The sequence below is a fragment of the Rhinoraja longicauda genome, chromosome 8, assembly GCF_053455715.1.
Source record: "Rhinoraja longicauda isolate Sanriku21f chromosome 8, sRhiLon1.1, whole genome shotgun sequence".
Classification (NCBI taxonomy): Eukaryota; Metazoa; Chordata; class Chondrichthyes; order Rajiformes; family Arhynchobatidae; genus Rhinoraja; species Rhinoraja longicauda.
The window spans coordinates 46,015,022-46,038,791 of NC_135960.1; the positions used below are offsets into that span (position 1 = coordinate 46,015,022).

Below are 23,770 nucleotides of genomic sequence, written 5' to 3' on the forward strand. Positions count from 1 at the left end.
GTGGGTATATGGAGCAAACTACCAGAGGAGGTAGAGAGACAAAGAAATACAGATGCTGGTTTAAAAAAAGCCACAACGTGCTGGAGTAACTCCGTGGGTCAGGCAGCTTGACCCGCTGAGTTACTTCAGCACATTGTGTCTTTTGCCAGAGGAGGTAGTTGAGGCAGGTACAATAATTCATTTTAAAAAACACTTGGACACAAGGAAAGGAACACATGGTAAGGAAAGGTTTAGGGATATGGGCAAACGTGGGCAAATGGGACAAGTGTAGATGAGGCATTTTGTCGGCATGGATGGGTTGGGCCGAAGGACAAATTTCCGTGCCCTATATGACTCTAAAACTTATCCTTTACACTCTGGAATACCAAGACTCTGGAGTCCACCAGCTCCACCCATCCTCAGGCATAGTCCAGGGGGGGGGGGGGGGGGGGGGGGAACTCCCCAGACATTCGACCAGGAAATAAATTTAAGGATAGGGACCATTTTACTTGAAATAGATGCAATGCAAAAACTGCAAACACTAAACATTCATTGTCAAACAAAATCTTTTAACATTATGAGTATATTTATGACTAAGGAGTTGGACGTTTGCGTTGAACCTAACTCCCTTCTAGCGCTGGGAAATGATCTGGCAATCTTCCAAGCACATCAGTCAGGGACAAATCAAACTGTCCGCAGATTTTTTCAACGAAACAAATTTCTATTTGGACTTTTTTTTCAATTAAACAAAATTATCTGTTAAAATTTTGTCGGTGCTGTATTTAATTATTTCGCAATGGGAAAAACTAGACTGCGGTTTTTTTCCGTGCAGATGCGTTTTGCAAAATATTACACAGCAACGCAAACATGACGCATCTGGAGTTCAAATGTTCACGAGGTTGGTAATGGCTCCGTGGAGCAGCTTTGTGATCCTGTGAGTCATTTTGGGAGATTGAGGCTGGACTATGGATTGTAAAACACTGCGGATTTTCACCGCCTTCTCTCTGAATGCATTCTGCCTCTTTACCTCGGCTACCTCAGATATACCGGGTAAAAAAAGTTCTGCACTTTTATATGCATTTGTTTTTTCGTCGGTATTTTTGTTATTTATTCCTAACGTGAAACAGCCTTCGAGCCTCTGCAGAACTCTCAAAGACGTTGCAGGGACCGTTCGTGTGCTGCAAGGGGTAATTGCTCCCGCACCGCCCGGTAATCGTCCAGGAGAGATTGCTGAGGGCTTGCGAGGCAGGGACTTGCGTTTTTCAATTAACGTCACGGTTAACATTACATTTACAATAGCAAACATGACATTTTGCAGAGCAGAAGGTTGCAGCCTTCAAATGTCGCCCTCTAACGGGGGGAATTAGAACAGAAAGTTCTGCTAGGAACAAATCAGGCAGATCGATTTATTCACAAAATGCTCAGCAGGTCAGGCAGCATCTCGGGAGAGAAGGAATGGGTGACGTTTCGGGTCGAGACCCTTTTTCAGGAATCAGGCAGCATCTGTGGAGAGAGAGTCTGAAGAAGGGTCTCCCGAAACGTCACCCAATTGGCAGAGTATACAGAAGGATATGAGCGTGTCACACAATCATAAGAAATTTAAGAACCCTGACGTTTAAAGAACTAACTTATTGAATCAGTAACTAACTGTGAGAAGTTTAATGTTGGAAATCGCAGTATGAATGCTAGTCATTACATATCTTTCTGGTCTTCTCTGAAGGTTGTGATGTCGCTTGGACTCCATTTGAAAACAAATGGTACACTTATATTCCAACTCTTGGAAAAGGCTACACCATGGAAACAGCACAAGAAGATTGCAAAGATATTGGTAACCTTTTTCAAAACATTTATTATCTGTTCAATGAACATACAAAATACTATAATTCAGGCAACGCACTTCAGATCTGGTTACCATTTGCGCAATAGCTTGTATTTTCTTATGCATTTAAGAGAACAACACCATAAGGGATTTAATATATATTATCATATAATAGACGATGGGTCTTGACCCGAAACATGACTTGTCGTGAGTTATAGGAGCAGAATTGGGCCAATCGGCCCATCAAGTCTACTCTGCTATTCAATCATGGCTGATCTGTATTTCCCACTCAACCCCATTCTCCTGCCTTCTCTCCCCATAACCCCTGACACCTGTTCCCCAGAGATGCTGCTTGACCCACTGAATTATTTGCTGCTTTTCTGAGGCAGTGTGATATAGATCTCTCTTGACAGGATAATCTCTCTTCACAGGATAAACCCCTTGTCAGGAATCTGGTGAGCATTTGTTACATTGTCTCTATCATAGATAAATAGATACAGTGGAAATCGGACAAAATCTTTCCATGAAAAGTCACACCAGAGTCTTGTATAATTTCCGTAGGACATCTTTGACTTTATTTCAAGAAGATTTGAGAAAAGAAGAGTAATGTACCATTTACCTTCCTAATTCCTGTTGTACCTGCATGTATACAGAGACATGGAGATTGCAGTGGACATGAACATCTTTTAATCTCTCGCTCTTTCATAAAAGTCTGCCATTTTAAAAGTGGTAGAGCTCATATTTTTCCAAATTATATTCCATCTGCCATGCTCCTGCCCATTCATTTTGATCTGAAGTGTTCCTTAAGGTATGGAAAATGACAAATCAATACTTTAATCATACTTAACCTTCTACTCTTGACAGGCAATTTAATACAAGTACGCTTTAACTGGGAAAAGTTCCCTGATTTAAGGAATGGAGATAACCCGCACATTAAGCCCAGTTTCAGAGCAAACATTTGAAGGCTTTGTTTTGAAGCAATTGATTCCAACTTGACTTGTCATATAATTTATTTTCATTTCTGATAAATTACATCTACTCATGTTCCAGGTGCCAATGTTGTCAGTATACTTAGTGAAAAGGAAAATCAATTCATCGCTGATCAATTGAAAAAGAGCGTGCAGTCTGACAATATTTGGTTGGGCATGGTTTTCGATACAGATAGTAAGTATTAATTGATTTGTTACAATAGGTTCCAAATAAATGTATTTATACATTTGTATATTTGCAAAGGTTTTGTTTTGCCTGGTAAATGGGTTGATTCTGAATTACTGAATACTAAGGCATACTAGATTACATCTCAAAATAGTTTATTCCTGTATGTTTTCATATTTCATATAATTATTGTCATATAGGGAGGAGATAGACATTCTCCCTGTATGGCATAGAAACAGGCCTTTCGGCCCACCTTGTCCTTGCCGACTAACGTGCCCCATCTATACAAGTCCCAACTGCGTTTGGCCCATATCCCTCTAAACCAATCCTATCCACGTACCTGTCTCAATGTTTTGTGATAGTACCCGCCTCAACTACCTCCTGTGCAGCAGTGATTTCTGCTATTCCTAAAATATCTGATATCTGGATTGCTTACATTAGTCACCTTAAGCCACATTACCAGACTCCGAAAGCAGACTTTCTATTCTCAGCTCTATCATGGGAGGAGAATAACAAGTTGTGAACAGATGCAACATATTGACTGATTCCTGGAAATCCAGATCAATGTGGTAAAGGACCATTCAGGTTGGTCCTGAGATTCATATTGAATACACAGAAACAAATGGGCGGCGCAGTAGTGCAGTGGCAAAGTTGCTGCCTTACAGCACCAGAGATCCGTGTTCAATCTATGGATGCTGTCTGTACGGAGTTTGTACGTTCTCCCTGTGACCACGTGGGTTTTTTCCGGGTGCTCCGGTTTCCTCCCACACTCCAAAGTTGTAGAGGTTTGTAGGTTAATTGGCTTCAGTAAAAGTTGTAAATTGTCTCAAATTGCTGCACTGTATCTCTAAAGTCTAAAGCACTGCAAAATGGTGGAAGGACACAACTTCTAAAATAACCCTTCCACCATGATAGACATCTCCTCTATCTCCCAAGAGTGTGTGGATCCTCATCAATCGCCTCAGAACCCATACAAATGGAGTGGAAGCAAGTAATCTGTGATTCTGAAGGTTCTCTTCAGTAGAGTAATTGTTAATCCAACACTGACCAATTGTTAGATCCAGCTGTGAACAATAAATTAGACTCTTAACTCCAAAATCTCAAGATGATATAACTAGATTACTTGACAATTCATTGCTGGGTTTCCATGGATACAAAATTGACATAAATAGGAAGTACTTGATTGGTGTAAAGCCCTCAATGTCATAATGGGTGTATTGTAAATGCAATTATTTTTCTCTTTGATCCTTACCAAATTCATTTCCATCTCACCCCTCCCTCTGCCTTCCTCCTCATTATACTGCTTGGTACAGCACCATCTTGGACAGTTTGGAGAGATTGGTGGATTCACGTCCCGATGAGAATAGTATGCAGTGAAACGACACAAAGTTTTGTTCAGACGAATTGTCTTTAATGAATTAATATCTGCCATGTACCATAAACTGACTTTCATCTTTATTCAGGAAATATCCTTATTTGGCTGGATCAATCGGAGGTAAATTACTCCAATTGGAATCCTGGTGAGTCATTGGAAACATTGAATGTTGACATATGTGCTGTCATGGGCACAAAGTCAGGCCAGTGGAGGACTGTTAGTTGCGACGATGACGTTGGAAAATCAGTCATGTGTAAAACAACAACTTGTAAGTAAGATTCAAACTAATTTTTTGCATTGTACCATATTTCCTATCATCACATTGATTATGGAATACGATGCATTATATTTGCTCTTCAACCGTCAAGAGTGTTTAATTGTCATATTGTACCAAAATGGAACAATGAAATTCTTGCTTGCATCAGCATAACAGGTCTGTAAATCCAGTAGTCAATAGGTAACATAATAAAAACAAACAAAAACAATGTACGATTAATAAAAAAATACTGTAATATTAGTGAAAAAACAAAACTAAAGCCCAAATTCTTTGGTGCAACCAAGACAGTTTGTCGTTTGAAGATTAGTTCATGTTTGTTGTGTTCAATAGGCTGATGATTGTTGGAAAGGAGTTGTTCCTGAACCTGGAGGTCACGGTTCTCAGGCTCTTGTACCTTCTTCCTGATGGCAGGGGTGAAATGAGAGTGTGGCCAGTGTGGTGTGAGCCCTTGATGACGCTGGCAGCCTTTTTGAGGCAGCACCTCTTACAAATTGCTTTGATGCTGCGGAGGTCAGGACACGTGATGGACTGGGCAGTGTCCACCACTGTTTATAATGTCCTTTGTTCCTGGGCAGTTGAGTTGCTGAACTAGGCCATGATGCAACCAGTTATAATGCTGTCCCTTACACCTGTCGAAGTTCAAGAAAGTATTTGTCGATATACCAAATCTCCTCAACCTTCTAGGAAGTAGAGGCATTGATAGCCTTTCATTGTTGGGTGAAATATTGCTCATTTCTGCTCCACTGAATATTACATTCTTGTCTTTGCACTGCTACCAGTTTGTTACTGATTCCGATGCTGGGACCTTGAGCAAAACACAAAGTGCTTGAGGAATTCAGCAGGTCAGGCAGCATCTGTGAGGAATGGACAGACAACGTTTCGGATCATGACCCTTCTTCAGAGTCTGAAAAAGGGTCCTGACCTGAATAAGAGATGCAGTATACTTCATCCAGACAAACAAAGGTGTAATATATATTGTGTAGGAAAAAAACTACAGATGCTGGTTTAAAATCAAAGGTGGACACAAAATGCTGGAGTAACTCAGCGGGTCAGAGAGCATCTCGGGAGAGAAGGAATCGGTGACGTTTCTGGTCGAGACTCTTCTTCAGACTGATGTCAGCAGAGGGGGTGGAACAAAGATAGAATGTAGTCAGAGACAGTTAGACAAGTGGGAGAACTGGGAAGGGGGAGGGGAGAGAGAGGGTAAGCCAGGGCTATCTGAAGTTAGGAAGTCAATGTTCATACTGCTGGGGTGTAAACTACCCAAGCGAAATATGAAGTGCTGTTCCTCCAATTTGCGCTGGGCCTCACTCTGACAATGGAGGAGGCCTAGGACAGAAAGGTCAGATTGGGAATGGGAGGGCGGGTTGAAGTGCTGAGTCACCGGGAGATCAAGTAGGTTAAGACGGACTGAGTGGAGATGTTCAGTGAAACGATTGCCGAGCCTGCGCTGGGTCTCGCCGATGTAGAGAAGTTGACACCTGGAACAGCGGATAGAGTAGATGAGGTTGGAGGAGGTGCAGGTGAACCTCTCTCTGCCTGACCTGGAAAGACTGTTTGGGTCATTGGTTGGAGTCGAGGGGGGAGGTAAAGGGACAGGTGTTGCATCTCCTGTGGTTGCAGGGGAAAGTACCTGGGGAGGGGGTGGTTTGGGTGAGAAGGGACGGGTTGACCAGGGAGTTTCGGGGGGAACGGCCTCTGCGGAAAGCAGAAAGAGGTGGAGATGGGAAGATGTGGCCAGTAGTGGGATCCCGTTGGAGGTGGCGAATATGTTGGAGGATTATATGTTGTATGCGACGGCTGATGGGATGGAAGGTGAGGACAAGGGGGACTCTGTCCTTGTTACGAATGGGGGGAGGCGGAGCAAGAGCGGTGCTGCGGAATATGGAGGAGAACCTAGTGAGAGCCTCATCTATAATATCTATAATGGAAAAGAGGAACCCCCGTTTCCTAAAGAATGAGGACATCTCCGATGCCCTTGTATGGAACACCTCATCCTGGGCGCAGATGCGGCGTAGACGGGGGAATTGGGAGTAGGGGATAGAGTCTTTACAGGAAATGGGGTGGGAAGAAGTGTAGTCAAGATAGCTATGGGAGTCAGTAGGTTTGTAGTAGATGTCGGTCACTAGTCTGTTTCCTGTGATGGAGACGGTGAAATCTAGAAACGGTAATATTGGCTATTTTCAATGAATTTTTTGTTTTGAAAGCTGTTTCCATTTGAAATTTTGACATTTTTCTACTTCATGGGAAACTTTTAACGTAAATAATAATAAACTGGAAAATTAAATGACTTGCTAATTCCCTTTTCTTTATGTGATCCAAAATGAAATTGGTCAGTTTTAACAATAAAACAAATTGAAATTAATTTGTTCATCTCTTTTTTTATCTCCATCTACCCCATTCTCTATCTCTCTATCTCTCTCTCTCTATCTCTCTCTCTATCTCTCTCTCTATCTCTCTATCTCTCTATCTCTCTCTCTCTATCTCTCTCTCTCTATCTATCTCTCTCTCTCTATCTCTCTCTCTCTCTCTCTCTCTCTCTCTCTCTCTCTCTCTCTCTCTCTCTCTCTCTCTCTCTCTCTCTCTCTCTCTCTCTCTCTCTCTCTCTCTCCCTCTCCCCCTCCCTCTCCCCCACCCCCTCCCCCTCCCTCTCCCTCCCTCCCACCCTCCCTCCCTCCCACCCTCCCTCCCTCCCTCTCTCCCTCCCTCCCTCTCTCCCTCTCTCTCTCTCTCTATCTCTATCTCTCTATCTATCTCTATCTATCTCTCTCTATCTATCTCTCTATCTCTCTTTCTCACAGACCTATTTCCTTATGTTTAATTTTACGGAAACTTTCTTCATTTGGAATCAGTAATAAATGTCCAAGAAGAAATGTTAATGCCACATTTAAATCCCTGTTTCCCTTTGCACATTAACTTTCTTTTTTTTTCTCCCAAACAAAATCCATGATTGGGGAGAAACAGCAATTTTCTTAAGGATCAATGGTACAAAAAAAAATCAAACCATATCAACCCAGAATCAACTAATTCAACAAAGATTGAGCATTTAACGCAATCACAGCTGGAATATTAGGGCAGCACAGCACAGTGGCACAACTGGTAGAGCCCCTGCCTCACAATGCTAGGGATTCAGATTTAATCCTGGCCTTGGGGCGGTTTGTTTGGTTTAGGAAACTTTCCTTTAGATGGAAGATTTGCACAAGTAACTTTGTTATTAGAAACTCAAAGTATCTGGTAGCAAAGTTTCGTATGCAAGTCTTTCATCTGAATGATCATTTCTCAAACTAAGAGAACTCAGTGAATTCCTCGACTTTTAAGTTTTCAATATTTTCTTGTCCTTTAAATGCTGTGATGGAAATACGTGGGGATTGACAAAGCTTTCAATATTTTGTGTGAGATGTTCTCAAGATTTATTTTAAAGAGTTCAAAGATGAGAATAGAGTAATTAACATGTTCAAATTTTTCACATGGTCAGCAAGAATGAGCATTGATTTCTAGAGTAGATCCTGTCTGATGTTAGGAATTGGTCATTAGTCCCCAATCTGACTGATATTTTATCTTTCACTTTCCTAATACCATATCTTTTGATTTCACAAACCAAAAAAATCTACTGATGTCACTTTTGAATACACTCAGTGAATGAGCCTCCACAACGGTCTCAATACAGAGTTCCAACAATTCGCATCTTTCACAATTTCCTCTCATCTCACCTGAACGGCCAAATTCTTATTTTGTGACTATGATCCCTAGTTTTAGACACTCCAGCAGGGTTTCATCAATCCTTTTTTAACGGTGTCAGGCCCTGTAAGGATTTTGTGCTTCAAAATACGATTGCTTCTTTTTCTAACCTCCAGAGTCTAGCTCCAGTCTATTTAATCACTCCTCCCTGTGAGAGCTTATCTTTCCTGTCCCCTCAGCCCCTTGTGCTTAATCCCATGGATCTATCTGGTGAATCTTTGTTGTACTAATTCTATTTCAAGTTTCTATCCTTTAGGTTGCGGGACGAGATCGCTATGCAATTTTCCAAGTTTCCATATTTATCTATATATATCTCGGTGAGATGCCTTTACTCTTGTACTGACATTTTTTGGCACCAAATATCAACATATCCACAACTTATCATCGTAATTGCTTGCCATTCCAGCACATTAACATTCAGTGATTTCTGTTCAGGGATGCGAACATCTTTCAATCTTTTACTGTTTGAAAATTTCTCTGCTTTTATCCACCGATGTGGTGGATTTCCAATTTTTATACATTATTTTTCGTTTACCGTGTAGGAACTATTCTCTGTCCCCCAGAAGACTATTTTGGAAGCTCCTCGCAAATCTGACTGCCTTCAGCTTTGTATATTCAGCAAACCTGGATATATTACACTTGGGGCCCCTCATCCAGATGATTGATAGAGATCGTGAACAGTTGAGGCCCAAGTACGAGTCCCTGATGAATGTGATTGAATTTTCTTGAAGAGATAAACAAAAAAATAAATAGGCATGTTCCAGATTTCCAGAGAAAGCATTTGATAAAATGCTTACAACTCAATGATATGAACGTTGAATGCTCCAACTTTGAGTAATACCACCCCTCCATACCCCTCTTTTTCCCATGTCTCCCACCCCTACCCCCCTGTACTCCCATTTCTCCCACCATCTCACATAGAAACATAGAAAATAGGTGCAGTAGGCCATTTGGCCCTTTGAGCCAGCACTGCCATTCAATATGGCTGATCATCCAAAATCAGTACCCCGTTCCTGCTTTTTCCCCATATCCCTTGATTCCGTTAGCCCTAAGAGCTAAATCAAACTCTCTCTTGAAACCATCCAGTGAATTGGCCTCCACTGCCTTCTGTGGCAGAGAAGTCCACAGATTCACAACTCTGGGTGAAAAAGTGTTTCCTCATCTCAGTCCTAAATGGCCTACCCCTTATTCTTAAACTGACTCCTAGTTCTGGACTCCCCCAACATGGGGAACATTTTTCCTGCATCTAGCCTGTCCAATCCCATAAGAATTTTATATGTTTCTATAAGATCCCCTCTCATCTTTCTAAATTCCAGTGAATACAAGCCCAGTCACTCCATTCTTTCATCATATGACAGTCCCGCCATCCCAGGAATTAACCTTGTGAACCTATGCTGCACCTCCCTCAATAGCAAGAATGTCCCTCCTCAAATTAGGTGACCAAAACTGGACACAATACTCCAGGTGTGGTCTCAGCAGGGCCCTGTACAACTGCAGGACCTCTTTGCTCCTATACTCAACTCCTCTCGTTATGAAGGCCAATATGCCATTAGCTTTCTTCATACACTCATCTCCCATTTACTTTTATCTCTCTTCTTTCTCCTCTCCCCTGTCCTCTTTTATCCACAACCCTCCTTCCATATACATCTCACTCACCCTCTCCTCATTAGACACCGTTTTGTCTCCTTTTCATCTCTCACCATTGTCACTTACTCCAACCATCTGCCAATCAAACCCCCCCTTGTCTGTATCCACCTATCACTTGCCAGGCTTTGTCTCACCACCACCTCTCTTTAACAGCTCTCCCCCCACTCCATTGTCTGAAGAAGGGTCCTGACCCGAAACTTCATCTGTTCACTCCCTCATGACCCGCTGGGTTCCTCCAGCATTTTGTATTTTGCTAAAAATTCCAGCATCTGCAGTTTCTTGTATCTTTCTTTGGTTCTTTGGTATAATGCTAATGGTTAAAACTCATGGAATTGAAGGCAAGTTATTAATTTGGTGTGGAATGACAAAACCCAATAGGAATAAAAACATTCTACAAATATATGTACTCGACTATAACCATTCACAATATTTATAAAATAATTAAATGGACTATAAAGCCTTTTTTTATAAGCTGGCCAATATCACAAAATTAAAAATGTAGAAAAAAGCATTTAAATACAAGGAGATAAGAATAGAATAAATATACAAGAGAAAACCCAGGCAAACCCAGGCTTAGATGGGACATCATGATCGAGTTGGGCCAAAGGCCCTGATTCCTTGGGGTATGATGCTAAGATTCTAAATAGATTTCAGGTTTGGTTAATGTTAGGACCTTACGAAAAATACAATAGCTATTTCTAAATGGTGAAAAGTTAGAAACAGATATTGGTATTAATATATCGTTGTGAACAACCGTAAAAAAAAATTAAAAGGGCTGATGCCACATTGGCCTTTGTATGGACACAGTGGAGCACAGTGGGTAGGTGTTACGCTACAGCTATCCAAATCCTGCTTCCACCACAGTAACCTGTGCACTGTGAGCACTTCTGGCCACCAAACCCGAGGAAGAATTTGCAAACTTGAAGGAGTGTATCATGGAATTGCCAGAATGAAATCTGGATTCCAAGGAATGAATAATCATGGACAAGTCGCACCCTAGCCACTCCCTCTACTCCCCTTCCCATTGGGAAAAAGGTACAGAAGTGTGAAAACCACAACTCCAGATTCAGGGACAGTTTCTTCACAGCTATTATCAGGCAACTGAACCATCCTACTAACAATAGAGAGCAGTTATGAACAAATATCTACCTCATTGGAGACACTCGGACTATCTTTGATGGAACTTTACTGACTTTATCTTGCACTAAACGTTATTCACGTTATTCCCTTTATAATGTATCTGTACAATGTGGATGGCTCAATTGTAATCATGTACTGTCTTTCCACTGATTGGTTAGCATGCAACAAAAGCTTTTCACTGTACCTAGGTACACGTGACAATAAACTAAACTCAAACTCGAATTATGCAAACTTGTAAACTTTTTTAAGTTTTACAAATGCAGCGTGGAAACAGGCCCTTCGACCCACCGACTCCATGCTGACCATCGATCACCCGTTTACACTAGTTCTATGTTCTCCCAGTTTTTCATCCACTTCCTGTACATTTGGGGCAATTCACAGCTATAAATCCACACGTCTGAGGTGTGGGAGGAAACTGGAGCACCCAGAGGAAACTCATGCAATCACAGGAAGAACGTGCAAACTCCAGACAGTGCTGACAGTACGTGCAGACAGTAGCTGAGGTCAGGATCAAACTCGGGTCACTGGTGTTTTCTCCGAGATCTTCGGTTTCCTCCCACACTCCAAAGACGTACAGGTATGTAGGTTAATTGGCTGGGTAAATGTTTAAAACAATTGTCCCTAGTGTGTGTAGGATAGTGTTAGTGTGCGGGGATCGTTGGGCGGCGCGGACTTGGTGGGCCGAAAAGGCCTGTTTCCGCGCTGTATATATATGATATGATATGATATGATATGGTGCTGCAGCAACTCCATCAGCTGTACCACTGTTCCGCCCAAAATGAATCAAATCAAAAATAAGGTGCAAATCATGAACAATGATTTCCGGTCCTTCAACCATCTTGTATGTCTTTCATGGAAGTTTAAAAGCCAACGTTCTCTCCTGCAAAAAGTTACACATTCCATTGTTGAATTAATTAAATGATTTATTTTTAAGTTGATCTGGGAATTTAAGAATGCTAAGAAAAGAAGAAAGGATATATTTATATCATATTATTTGGGTGGCAGAGCAGCAGAGTTGCCTCTTTACAGCGCCAGAGTCCTGGGTTTGATTTTGACTATGGGTGCTGTCTGTACGGAGTTTGTATGTTCTCCCTGTGACCACGTGGGTTTTCTCCAGGTGTTCCGGTTTCCTTCCACACTCCAAAGACGTACAGATCTGTTCTGTAAATTGTCCCTAGTGTGTAGGTAAGTACTAGTGTATGGAATGATCACTGGTCAGCATGAATTCAGTGGGCTTAAGAGCTTAGGTCTAAAGTTTTAAATGATCATCGATGTACTTTGGTCTGCACTATCAATCAGAATGTATGTTAACAAGCTAGCATTCCCTTGTTCACCTTGTAGTGTAAAATATATTATCTATTTTGCATTCTATATATAATACTAGATGTAAACATAACTTTTATGTTCTTTTCTAGTAGCTGTACCTGATGGGGAAAAATGTGCGCGACGTAAGTACATATCCTAACAACTTTAAATCTTTTCAAATCAGAAAATGCTTACTTTACATTATGCTTCGAAAGAACTTAAGTGTTGCTTTTTTTTCCTACTAATATTAAAATACTGGCAATAAACTGGAACAACAAGGCCCAATTTAAAGCGCGCACTTTCGTGACAAATAAATGTTTGTACAGCTGTGTGAAATGTACAAATATTCCGGATGTTTTGACCAGTGGAGCACCAATGGAAGCAGTGAAATTATTCTTTATGTACAAGAAATTAAAAATGAAGATAACAAATGTAATAAAAAGGAACTGCAGATGCTGGTTTATACCAAAGAAAGACACAAAATAGTAGAGTAACCCAGTGGGTCCGACATAATCTTTGGAGAAAATAGATAGATGATGTTTTGAGTTGGGACCCTTCAGGCAAATAAATAGTGAATTCTAATATATAGAAATAACTTATAAGAATTCACTTATACAAATAAATAAAATATAAATAATACATTCTGATAAATGTCCAGTTTGTTTGTTGTTGTAAAAACACGGAGTCGTTCAGCTCCGTATATAAGTTCTTTATTAGCAAAACACATAGAGTAAAAGCACTTAGCTGCTATAAGTTCAAGATCCCATTCGAATCTAAAGAATAGCTAGAACCGCCCACTAGATGACGTAGTAGAAACCCGACCTGGATTACGGATCAGGTGTACAACAGTAAAACCAGACATGGATCTACATCCTCTTTCTTAAGCATAACCCCGCAAACTAGATTAAAAAATATATATATAGCTAAAACTACCGACATCACAATATATGGATGTAAACCTCAATTAAAACAAGCGCTAAGCAGTGGAGGATACAAAATAGGAGATGAATATAAGGAAACGAAGAGAACCAAAAATTTCAAGCAGGTTATTATAGTTTGTGGTGAGAACCATTGTTCCCCGATCCATAAGCTGGAGAAATGTATCAAAGAGCATGGGGTTTTGAATTTGACTGTGAAGATTATCAAACACCTCCATCAAACAATCCTGGAAGAAATTTGACTTTGTTCTCCAGTTCTTGATGACATTTTCTGTATTATATCATGGGCAAGTACGCACCTTTGAGATTCTTGGCAATTGCACGATTGGTTGAAAATGAAATGGTTGACTTACCATATTAATCAGTCTCTGTCCGTTGTTGTGCAACAATACACATCTTTGCATGCAATCCCAGCAATTGAAATCTCAAGGAAACATTGCACAGAAACTGGATCTCACTTTCTCCTTGCATTAAACATGTGATTGTTTATGGTATTTGTGCCCACAATGATCTCGTATTTTTAAAAATGTTGAATGTGGGCAAAAGTCCATTAAAGGTTTCATGGTTGCATTCAACATTCAGAAATTGTGGGTGTAAATGGGACCTGTGGTTCCCATCAGGAGTTGTATAAAGAACTCACAGCTGCTGAATAATTGCCACGCTGAGAAAGTACATCGGCACCTGAAGAAGCCTCCCTGTGGCAGACACTGTACAACTGCACAGAAAAGGCTACCTGTGACAGTAGAAGATGATCTTCTGTTTAGTCAAGTCAAGTCAAGTCAATTTTATTTGTATAGCACATTTAAAAACAACCCACGTTGACCAAAGTGCTGTACATCTGATTAGGTACTAAGGAAAAAATGAAACATACAGTAGCACGCAAACATAACAGCACATACAAAACAGTTCACAGCGCCTCCTCAATGAGCCTCAAACTCTAGGGAGTAGAAATAGGTTTTGAGCCTGGACTTAAAGGAGTCGATGGAGGGGGCAGTTCTGATGGGGAGAGGGATGCTGTTCCACAGTCTAGGAGCTGCAACCGCAAAAGCGCGGTCACCCCTGAGCTTAAGCCTAGACCGCGGGATAGTGAGTAGCCCCAAGTCGGCCGACCTGAGGGACCTGGAGTTAGAGAGGTGGGTTAAAAGATTTTTGATGTAGGGGGGGAATGTCTATTTAGGGCTTTATATGTGAAATAAGACATACAGATCATAAGACATACAGTGCCCTCCATAATGTTTGGGACAAAGACCCATCATTTATTTATTTGCCTCTGTACTCCACAATTTGAGATTTGTAATAGAAAAAAATCACACGTGGTTAAAGTGCACATTGTCAGATTTAAAAAAAGGCCATTTTTATATGTTTTGGTTTCACCATGTAGAAATTACAGCAATGTTTATACATAGTCCCCCCATTTCATGGCACCATAATGTTTGGGACACAGCAATATCGTGTAAATGAAAGTAGTCATGTTTAGTATTTTGTTGCATATCCTTTGCATGCAATGACTGCTTGAAGTCTGCGATTCATGGACATCACCAGTTGCTGGGTGTCTTCTCTGGTGATGCTCTGCCAGGCCTGTATTGCAGCCATCTTTTGCTTATGCTTGTTTTGGGGGCTAGTCCCCTTCAGTTTTATCTTCTGCATATAAAAGGCATGCTCAATTGGGTTCAGATCGGGTGTTTGACTTGGCCACTCAAGAATTGACCATTTTTTAGCTTTGAAAAACTCCTTTGTTGCTTTAGCAGTATGTTTGGGATCATTGTCTTGCTGTAGAACTGCCGGCCAATAAGTTTTGAGGCATTTGTTTGAACTTGAGCAGATAGGATGTGTCTATACACTTCAGAATTCATTATGCTACTACCATCAGCAGTTGCATCATCAATGAAGATAAGTGAGCCAGTACCTTCAGCAGCCAAACATGCCCAGGCCATAACACCCCCACCACCGTGTTTCACAGATGAGGTGGTATGGTTTGGATCTTGGGTAGTTCCTTCTCTCCTCCATACTTTGCTCTTGCCATCACTCTGATATAAGTTAACCTTCGTCTCATCTGTCCACACGACCATTTTTCCAGAACTGTGGTTGCTCTTTTAAGTACTTGGCAAACTGTAACCCGGCCATCCTATTTTTGCAGCTAACCAGTGGTTTGCATCTTGCAGTGTAGTCTCTGTATTTCTGTTCATGAAGTCTTCTGCAGACAGAGGTCATTGACAAATCCACACCAGACTCCTGAAGAGTGTTTTTAATCTGTCGGACAGGTGTTTAGTGATTTTTCTTTATTATAGATAGAATTCTTCTGTCATCAGCTGTGGAGGCCTTCCTTGGCCTGCCAGTCCCTTTGTGATTAGTAAGCTCACCAGTGCTCTCTTCTTAATGATGTTCCAAACAGTTGATTTTGGTAAGCCTAAGGTTTGGCTGATGTCTCTAACAGTTTTATTGTTGTTTCTCAGTCTCATAATGGCTTCTTCGACTATCATTGGCACAACTTTGGTCCTCATGTTGATAAACAGCAATAAAAGTTTCCAAAAGTGATGGAAAGACTGGAGGAAAGACTAGGTGCTGAGAGCTCTCGTATACCTGCATTAAAGAGGCAATTAAACACACCTGAGCAATTACAAATGCCTGTGAAGCCATGTGTCCCAACATTATGGTGCCCTGAAATGGGGGGACTGTATAATCACGGCTGTAATTTCTACATGGTGAAACCGAAATGTATAAAAATACCTTTAATAAAATCTGACAATGTGCACTTTAACCACATGTGATTTTTTTTCTATTACAAATCTCAAATTGTGGAGTACAGAGGCAAATAAATAAATGATGGGTCTTTGTCCCTAACATTATGGAGGGCACTGTAGGAACAAATTAGGCCATTCGATCCATTGAGACTGCTCCTCCATCACAGCTGATTTGTTTTTCCCTCTCAATCCCATTGTCCTCTCTTCTCCCTGTAACATTTGATACGCTTACTAATAAAGAACCCATCAATCTCTGTTTTAAAAATACCCATTAATATGGCCTCCACAGCCGTCTGTGGTAATGAATTTCACAGATATGGCTAAAGAAATCCCTCCTCGGCTCCATTCTAAAAGTACGTCCTTTTATTCTGAGGCCGTGCCCTCTGGTCCTAGACTCTTCCACTACTGGAAATATCTTCTCCACGACCACTCTATTTAAGCCTGAGTTTGTCTGAGTATCTTCCCATGCAATGGCCCCATTGAATCTCCTTGTCACAACATGCACTGCAAGGTGCAGAGATCACAGGGTCAGGGATTACTGCTTGCAGTTTAGAATTAATATGCATTTCGAGACTGCAAACAGTGAAAGAAACACTGCTGAATCATTTTCTGTTGAAATCTGATCCTGGCAGATGTGTGCAAGACATTGATGTCATAGTGCAGGCCTATTAATTACTGATTCATTTTCGCCCCTTGTGCAATGTGCTCCCAGTTTTTTCAGCTTGTGGACAGCAAAAGGTTTCACAATGTCCTAAAAACTCCACTTTCAGCCAGTACTACACAAACAGAGTCAGTAAACTTACGCAAGTGTACAAATGTGATCAGGTCAATTGGCACTATTTCACACAGAATTAATCATTACTCCTGATAAAACTGCTTTTGTACACATTTTGATCATAAGGCAAAGCTAATGGGTTCAATTTTTCGACTTTTATTTTAAACAAAGTCTCTCAAATGTGTGTACATTCGGTTGGCCATCTTATCAGTGTCCTGTCAGCTTTTTGTTCACTAAAATACTGGTTTCCAATCCTCATAAGTTATATGTGAGAAGAAAGGAATAAAACAAGACCAAAACAGGTATTTAAAGAAGTTAGGATTCTCCCAGAACAAGCTACAACCTGCTAAGTGAAATGCCGCAGCTTCTGTGTTTCCTTAACGGGTCCTTAATTTCAGTGTCTGAGACTTTAGAGATACAGCGTAGAAAGAGGCGCTTCGGCCCACGGAGTCCATGTTGACCAGCAATCATCCTGTATACTAGCACTGTCCTACACACTAGGGACAATTTACAATTTTACCGAAGCCAATTAACCAACAAACCTGAACGTCTGGAGCGTGGGAGGAAACCGGAGAACCTGGAAAAAGCCTCTCCCCGTTTTCAGCTTTCTTCTGTTCCCCTCCCCTAAAATCATTCTGAAGAAGGGTCTCTACCCAAAACATCTCCCATCCATGTTTTCCAGAGATGCTGCCTCGCCTCCTGAATTACTCCACCATTTTGTGTCCTTAGTCATAATAATGAATTAACTTCCCAGTATTTCTGCCCCTGATTGGAACCAGGCATGTACAGCAAGACCATGTTATATCAGTCTGGAGAAAGTATTAGCAGTTAATATGAAGAGCACTTCATTGGTTTACTTCTAAGATTTTTCCTTTTCAGAACATGGTTGCTTACACATTGCAAAGGCTTTCCTTTTTCTTATAGCATATCTATGTAATCTTAAACAATGTATGACTTTTCATTACTTCAGATAACATGTAGAAATAGAAACATCAGTAGACAATTTGGCTTCTTAGCTGTATGATGATATTCCGAGAATTTCATTGCTGAGGTGACCCATCTCCTTTCAAGTGTGTTTGTCCAATATTCCATAATTGCCTTTTCCTTAGCAATGACCTGTTAACAATAACACAATTTTGTTCACTTGGATCAGAAAGACCATAATAATGTATTTCTTTATTTTAGACAAGATCTCTGTAATATACAACACTTTCTTTCTTTCTTGCAGGTAGCAAACATTTCTTGCCAACAATATTAGTTGTCGCAGTTTTTGTGATTTTGGTGATAATTTCAATGATTTCGTGGTATGCATATAAAAGAAAATTTCTCACTGCAAATGGATTTAGTTCTATCCAGAACAATACAGCAGATCAAGTTACGGATAACAGTGCATTGGTAGAAAATGAAGAAAGGGAATATGAGGCGTAGCCTATTAATCAGACAGGATATTAAATAAAAGTGTATAATACATAATGAAACAGAGCCATGTCACCAGTGGTTAATAGCTGGAATAATTTTTTATATGTTAAAACATTTTATATATTCAACCTATTGTTATATTTTACAAAAACATACCAAAAGTTAGCTTTTAAAACTGGCAAAAACACCTGTTTTAAAAATTAGTTAACCGATTGCATTATCTACATCATTTAGCAAGATCTTTCATTTTTGTCTTGCATATTTATGGAAAGTATTAAGAACAAAAACAGCTGTGATTCATTATGGTTATTTGCTCTGTATAAGATTCTGTTATTTAAGTTCAGCAATTTCAATGATTTTTTTTTTTTTACCAGTTTTGACCACTGATTAAAATTGTTATAAACATTGCAGTGTTTTATGTTTAATACTATAAATATATTATAAAGATATTGGGCCGATCACTTTCTTCACTGAAGTTTCGCACAGGAGGACATTTACAGTCTAATCTGGGCTATGTGTCACTCTAGATTCATAGCAATGTTGTTGACTTCTTATTGTAACGAAGAACTGCAAATGATGGTTAATACACAAAACGACACACAGTGCTGGAGTAACTCATCAGGTCAGGCAGCACCTCTGATTCAATGATACATTTATTGTCACATGTACCTAGGTACAGTGAAATGCTTTGTTTTGCATATAACATGGTAAAATCATGTAGCAGACCTCACCTAGGCAGTACACAAGTGTCGCCACGTTTTGGCGCAGACAAAGATACAACATTCCGAAAATTCCGATCTACTGCCTGCCGCCGCACGTGCCAGTAATCTCCCTTTTCAGGTTCCCCTTCATTCTCGGCGCCCCTCCTCACTCTCCAATGATATTCCTTACTCTCCATCGGCGCTCCTCGCTCTCTGACCGCCCTCCGACGGTCCCCATGCTCACTGACAACCTTCCTCACTCTCCGACGGCCCACCTTGTTCTCCAACGACCTTCTTCACTCTCCGGCCCTCTTCGTTCACGGCGGTTGCTTGCGGGTCCCTCGCTCTCGCGGAGCGGGTCTCGTCTACGTCCATGGTGGCAAAGCCAGGCCTACCGAAGGGCTTGGTCTCACGTGCCGGGAACATTCCCGGCCGCAGTGCTCACCGGGAACAAGGGTAGGTGATGTTTCAGGTCGACACCTTTCTTTAACTGCCTGACCTGCTGAGTTACTCCAGCACTTTGTGTTCTTCTCTGGTTGCCTTCTTAATTGCTCTCTAAAATGTCGTAATAAGCCATTCAATTGCATCAAAATCATTATGTTAAAATCATATGGCGTCAACTGAGTCAACAAAATCCAGACATTAGAGAATTACTCGATCTTGCAAAGCCCTCCACATAATCATCTGGAATCTTGTATATAAACTGTTCATCAGACTAGTTGACCAAAAGTCTTAGTTTCAGAATTGTGCTTTGCAGATAATGTACCAAACTATTCCAGGTCCATTCCAGGTTAAATCTCCCAGGCAGAAGAGACTCATCAGATGTGGAAAACCCTAGGAACACTCAACGTTGACTTAAGATTGTAGAAACATAATATCGCGTTAAACATGGGCAAGAGATTGCCAGCTTCTGATTACCACTTACTATCGGTAATATTAAATAACATTTAGAAGAAGCACAATAATGAGGGTCCCAGCATGTACTCTGGGAAGTGTTCAGTACTGACAAAGACTTGGTACCAACACCACTGACTACACTGACTGATGTAGATAAAGGTCAGATTGGACTGCAGCACATGGTGAGTAAACCAACATAAGGGATGAACCCCCTTGATTCCATCTTTGCCACCTCAATTGAATTATATGGATCATGAGGCCATTAGTAGGCGATCTTACAGATAGTAATCAGATCAAATACTTATTCAATTTTGGCAAACCTAACTTTATTTACATGTATGATGTTGAAAGTGGGAGATATGTGATAATAATGTAATTTAAAGTCAAAAGGAATGGTGTTGGACTTCTTGAACATGGACATTATAGACAATAGACAATAGACAATAGGTGCAGGAGTAGGCCATTCAGCCCTTCGAGCCAGCACCGCCATTCAATGCGATCATGGCTGATCACTATCAATCAGTACCCCGTTCCTGCCTTCTCCCCATACCCCCTCACTCCGCTATCCTTAAGAGCTCTATCCAGCTCTCTCTTGAAAGCATCCAACGAACTGGCCTCCACTGCCTTCTGAGGCAGAGAATTCCACACCTTCACCACCCTCTGACTGAAAAAGTTCTTCCTCATCTCCGTTCTAAATGGCCTACCCCTTATTCTCAAACTGTGGCCCCTTGTTCTGGACTCCCCCAACATTGGGAACATGTTATCTGAACATGACATTGCCCAACGTTACTTGCCACTAAGGACACAAAGTGCTGGAGTAACTCAGCAAGTCAGGCAACATCTCTGGAGAACATGGATAGTTAACATTTCAGGTCAAGACCCCTCCCTCAGTCATCTTTCCATGTTCCCCAGAGCTGCCTGACCAGCTGAGTTACTCCAGTACTTTGTGTCTTTTTATGTATTAACCAGCATTTGCAGTTCCTTATTTCTATTTACGTCCACTTAGCCTCTTCATAAACTTATATCTGTCAAGCTAAGTAAAATGCTATTAGCAAAAAGCATGCAGAATGGAAAGAGATTTTTTGACGAGACACTTAAAACACCAAATGCATTTTGCAATAGGTTTAGTTGTGCAGGAAAATAACTGCAGATGCTGGTACAAATCGAAGGTATCACAAAATGCTGGAGTAACTCAGCAAGTCAGGCAGCATCTCTGGAGAGAAGGAATGGGTGACGTTTCAGGTCGAGACCCTTCTTCAGACTGATGTCGGGGGGGCGGGACAAAGAAAGGATATAGGTGGAGACAAGAAGACAGTGGGAGAACTGGGAAGGGGGAGGGGAAGAGAGGGACATAGGAACTATCTAAAGTTAGAGAAGTAAATGTTCATACCGTTGGGCTGTAAGCTGTCCAAGCGAAATGCGAGGTGCTGCCAATTTGCGGTGGGCTTCACTATGACACTGGAGGAGGCCCATGACAGAAAGGTAAGAATGGGAGGGGGAGTTGAAGTGCTCAGCCACCGGGAGATCAGGTTGGTTAAGGCGGATTAAGCGAAGGTGTTGAGCGGAACGATCGCCAAGCCTGCGTTTGGTCTTGCCGATGTAGAGAAGTTGACATCTGGAACAGCGGATACAATAGATGAGGTTGGAGGATGTGCAGGTGAACCTCTGCCTCACCTGGAAAGACTGTTTGGGACCTTGGATGGAGTCGAGGGGGGAGGTAAAGGGACAGGTGTTGCATCTCCTGCGGTTGCAGGGGAAAGTGCCTGAGGAGGGGATGGTTTGGGTAGAAAGGGACGAGTGGACCAGGGAGTTACGGTCTATGCGGAAAGCAGAAAGGGGAGGAGATGGGAAGATGTGGCCAGTAGTGGGATCCCATTGGAGGTGACGGAAATGTTGGAGGATAATTTGTTGGATACGCTGGCTGATGGGGTGGAAGGTGAGGACAAAGGAGACTCTGTCCTTGTTACAAATGGGGGGAGTGGGAGCAAGAGCAGAGCTGCGGGATATTGAAGAGGCCCTAGTGAGAGCCTCATCTATAATGGAAGAGGGGAAGCCCTGTTTCCTAAAGAAAGAGGACATATCATATCATCAAGACATTCTGGCCTTCCATCACAGTGAGAAGGGACTGGAGGAGACTCACTGTGATGGATGTTTCTTTTTGTTTGGTGTTAGTTGTGATTGTATGTGTTATTGCATTTTTATTGATTAATCTTATTGGTCTTATTGTTCAACTGCAGGTAATGTTTCATTTTACTACACATTTATGTGTATGTAACAAATAAACGACTATTGACTATTGATATATATACAGCCGGAAACAGGCCTTTTCGGCCCTCCAAGTCCGTGCCGCCCAGCGATCCCCGCACATTAACACTATCCTACACCCACTAGGGACAAGACATCTCTGATGGCCTAATGTGAAACACCTCATTCTGGGCGCAGATGCGGCGTAGACTGAGGAATTGGGAGTAGGGGATAGACATTTTGCAGGAGACAGGGTGGGAAGAAATGTAGTCCAGATAGCTGTGGGAGTCAGTGGGTTTGTAATAGATGTCGGTCACTAGTCTGTCTCCTGTGATGGAGATGGTAAGATCCAAAAACGGTAGGGAAATGTCAGAGATGGTCCAAGTATATTTAAGAGCTGGATGGAAATTAGTGGTGAAATGTATGAAGTCAGTGAATTCAGCATGGGTACAGGAGGTAGCACCAATGCAGTCGTCAATGTAGCGGAGGTAGAATCCGGGGATGGGGCCAGTGTACGTCTGGAACAGGGATTGTTCGACGTACCCGACAAAGAGGCAGGCATAGCTAGGGCCCATGCGAGTGCCCATAGCTATGCCTCGGGTTTGGAGGAAGTGGGAGGAGTCAAAGGAGAAGTTGTTGAGGGTAAGAATCAGCACTGCTAGGCAGAGGAGAATGTTAGTAGATGGAGATTGGCTGGTTCTACAGTCGAGGAAGAAACGGAGGGCTTCAAGACCATCCTTGTGGGAGATGGAGGTGTAGAGTGACTGGTCATCCATTGTAAAGATGAGGGAGTGGGGGCCTGGAAACAGGAAGTTATTGAGGAGATGGAGTGCATGTGAGGTGTCTTGGATATAGGTGGGGAGGGATTTGACCAGGGGGGATAGGATGGAGTCGAGGTAGGTGGAAATTAATTTGGTGGGATATGAACAGGCAGAAACAATGGGTCTACCAGGACAGTTCTGTTTGTGGATTTTAGGGAGAAGGTGAAATCGGGCCGTGCGGTGCTGAGACGCAGGCAAATCCCGAGAAAACAGACGTGGCTGTGGTAGCGAATCTGGGTCAAAACGTGATCGTAGAATAGGAGGGCAGGAGGAATCACAGGGGGAGCAGCAAGAGCAAGAGAGCATATCGCAATAGGTTTAGGTTTATTATTGCCGCATGTACCAAAATTCAGTGAATGCTGTCTAATCAGATCACATAATACTATACATAAATTGTATACAATCTAGTCAAACTCAAGTACCACAGGTAGAGCAAAGGGGAAAATATCATTAGAACATTTAGAAAATGGTACTAGATTTACAGGTGGAAAATAAAATTTAAAAAGTAGAGTGATAATAATGAATGATAGTCGATCCTTCTCTGGAAAGGGCACTCAAAAAGTCGCCATGGTCCAATGCAATTCTCTTGCTGATTAAAAAGAAAAATTGCCAATCATAGTCAGTGACTATGAGAAAACCAAATATAACAGGAAAAGGTGAGATTGATGAAAAGATTGTTCAATGTAAGGACATCCAGTCAGGCAGATAAGTGTCACTGTACCTTCAGTAGGACAATGGAGGCTCAGTCATGATGTACATTCAAGACAAAGATTGATCGATTTTTAATATCAGGAAATGG

General features: G+C 41.6%; 1 protein-coding gene across 2 annotated transcripts; it reads left to right on the forward strand.

The window, feature by feature from the left end:
• Positions 1–856: 856 nt before the first annotated feature.
• Positions 857–18,689, forward strand: cd302 (CD302 molecule). 2 transcript variants are annotated; one of them, XM_078403831.1, is made up of 6 exons: positions 857–1,029; positions 1,700–1,807; positions 2,849–2,962; positions 4,417–4,596; positions 12,549–12,578; positions 18,118–18,689. In XM_078403831.1, exons 1-6 carry the CDS (start codon positions 945–947, stop codon positions 18,315–18,317), a joined length of 717 nt encoding a protein of 238 aa, XP_078259957.1. In that variant the 5' UTR covers positions 857–944; the 3' UTR covers positions 18,318–18,689. The 2 variants fall into 2 exon arrangements, with proteins under 2 accessions (XP_078259957.1, XP_078259956.1); XM_078403830.1 differs by having other exon boundaries at positions 12,546–12,578; positions 18,118–18,688.
• Positions 18,690–23,770: the final 5,081 nt, after the last annotated feature.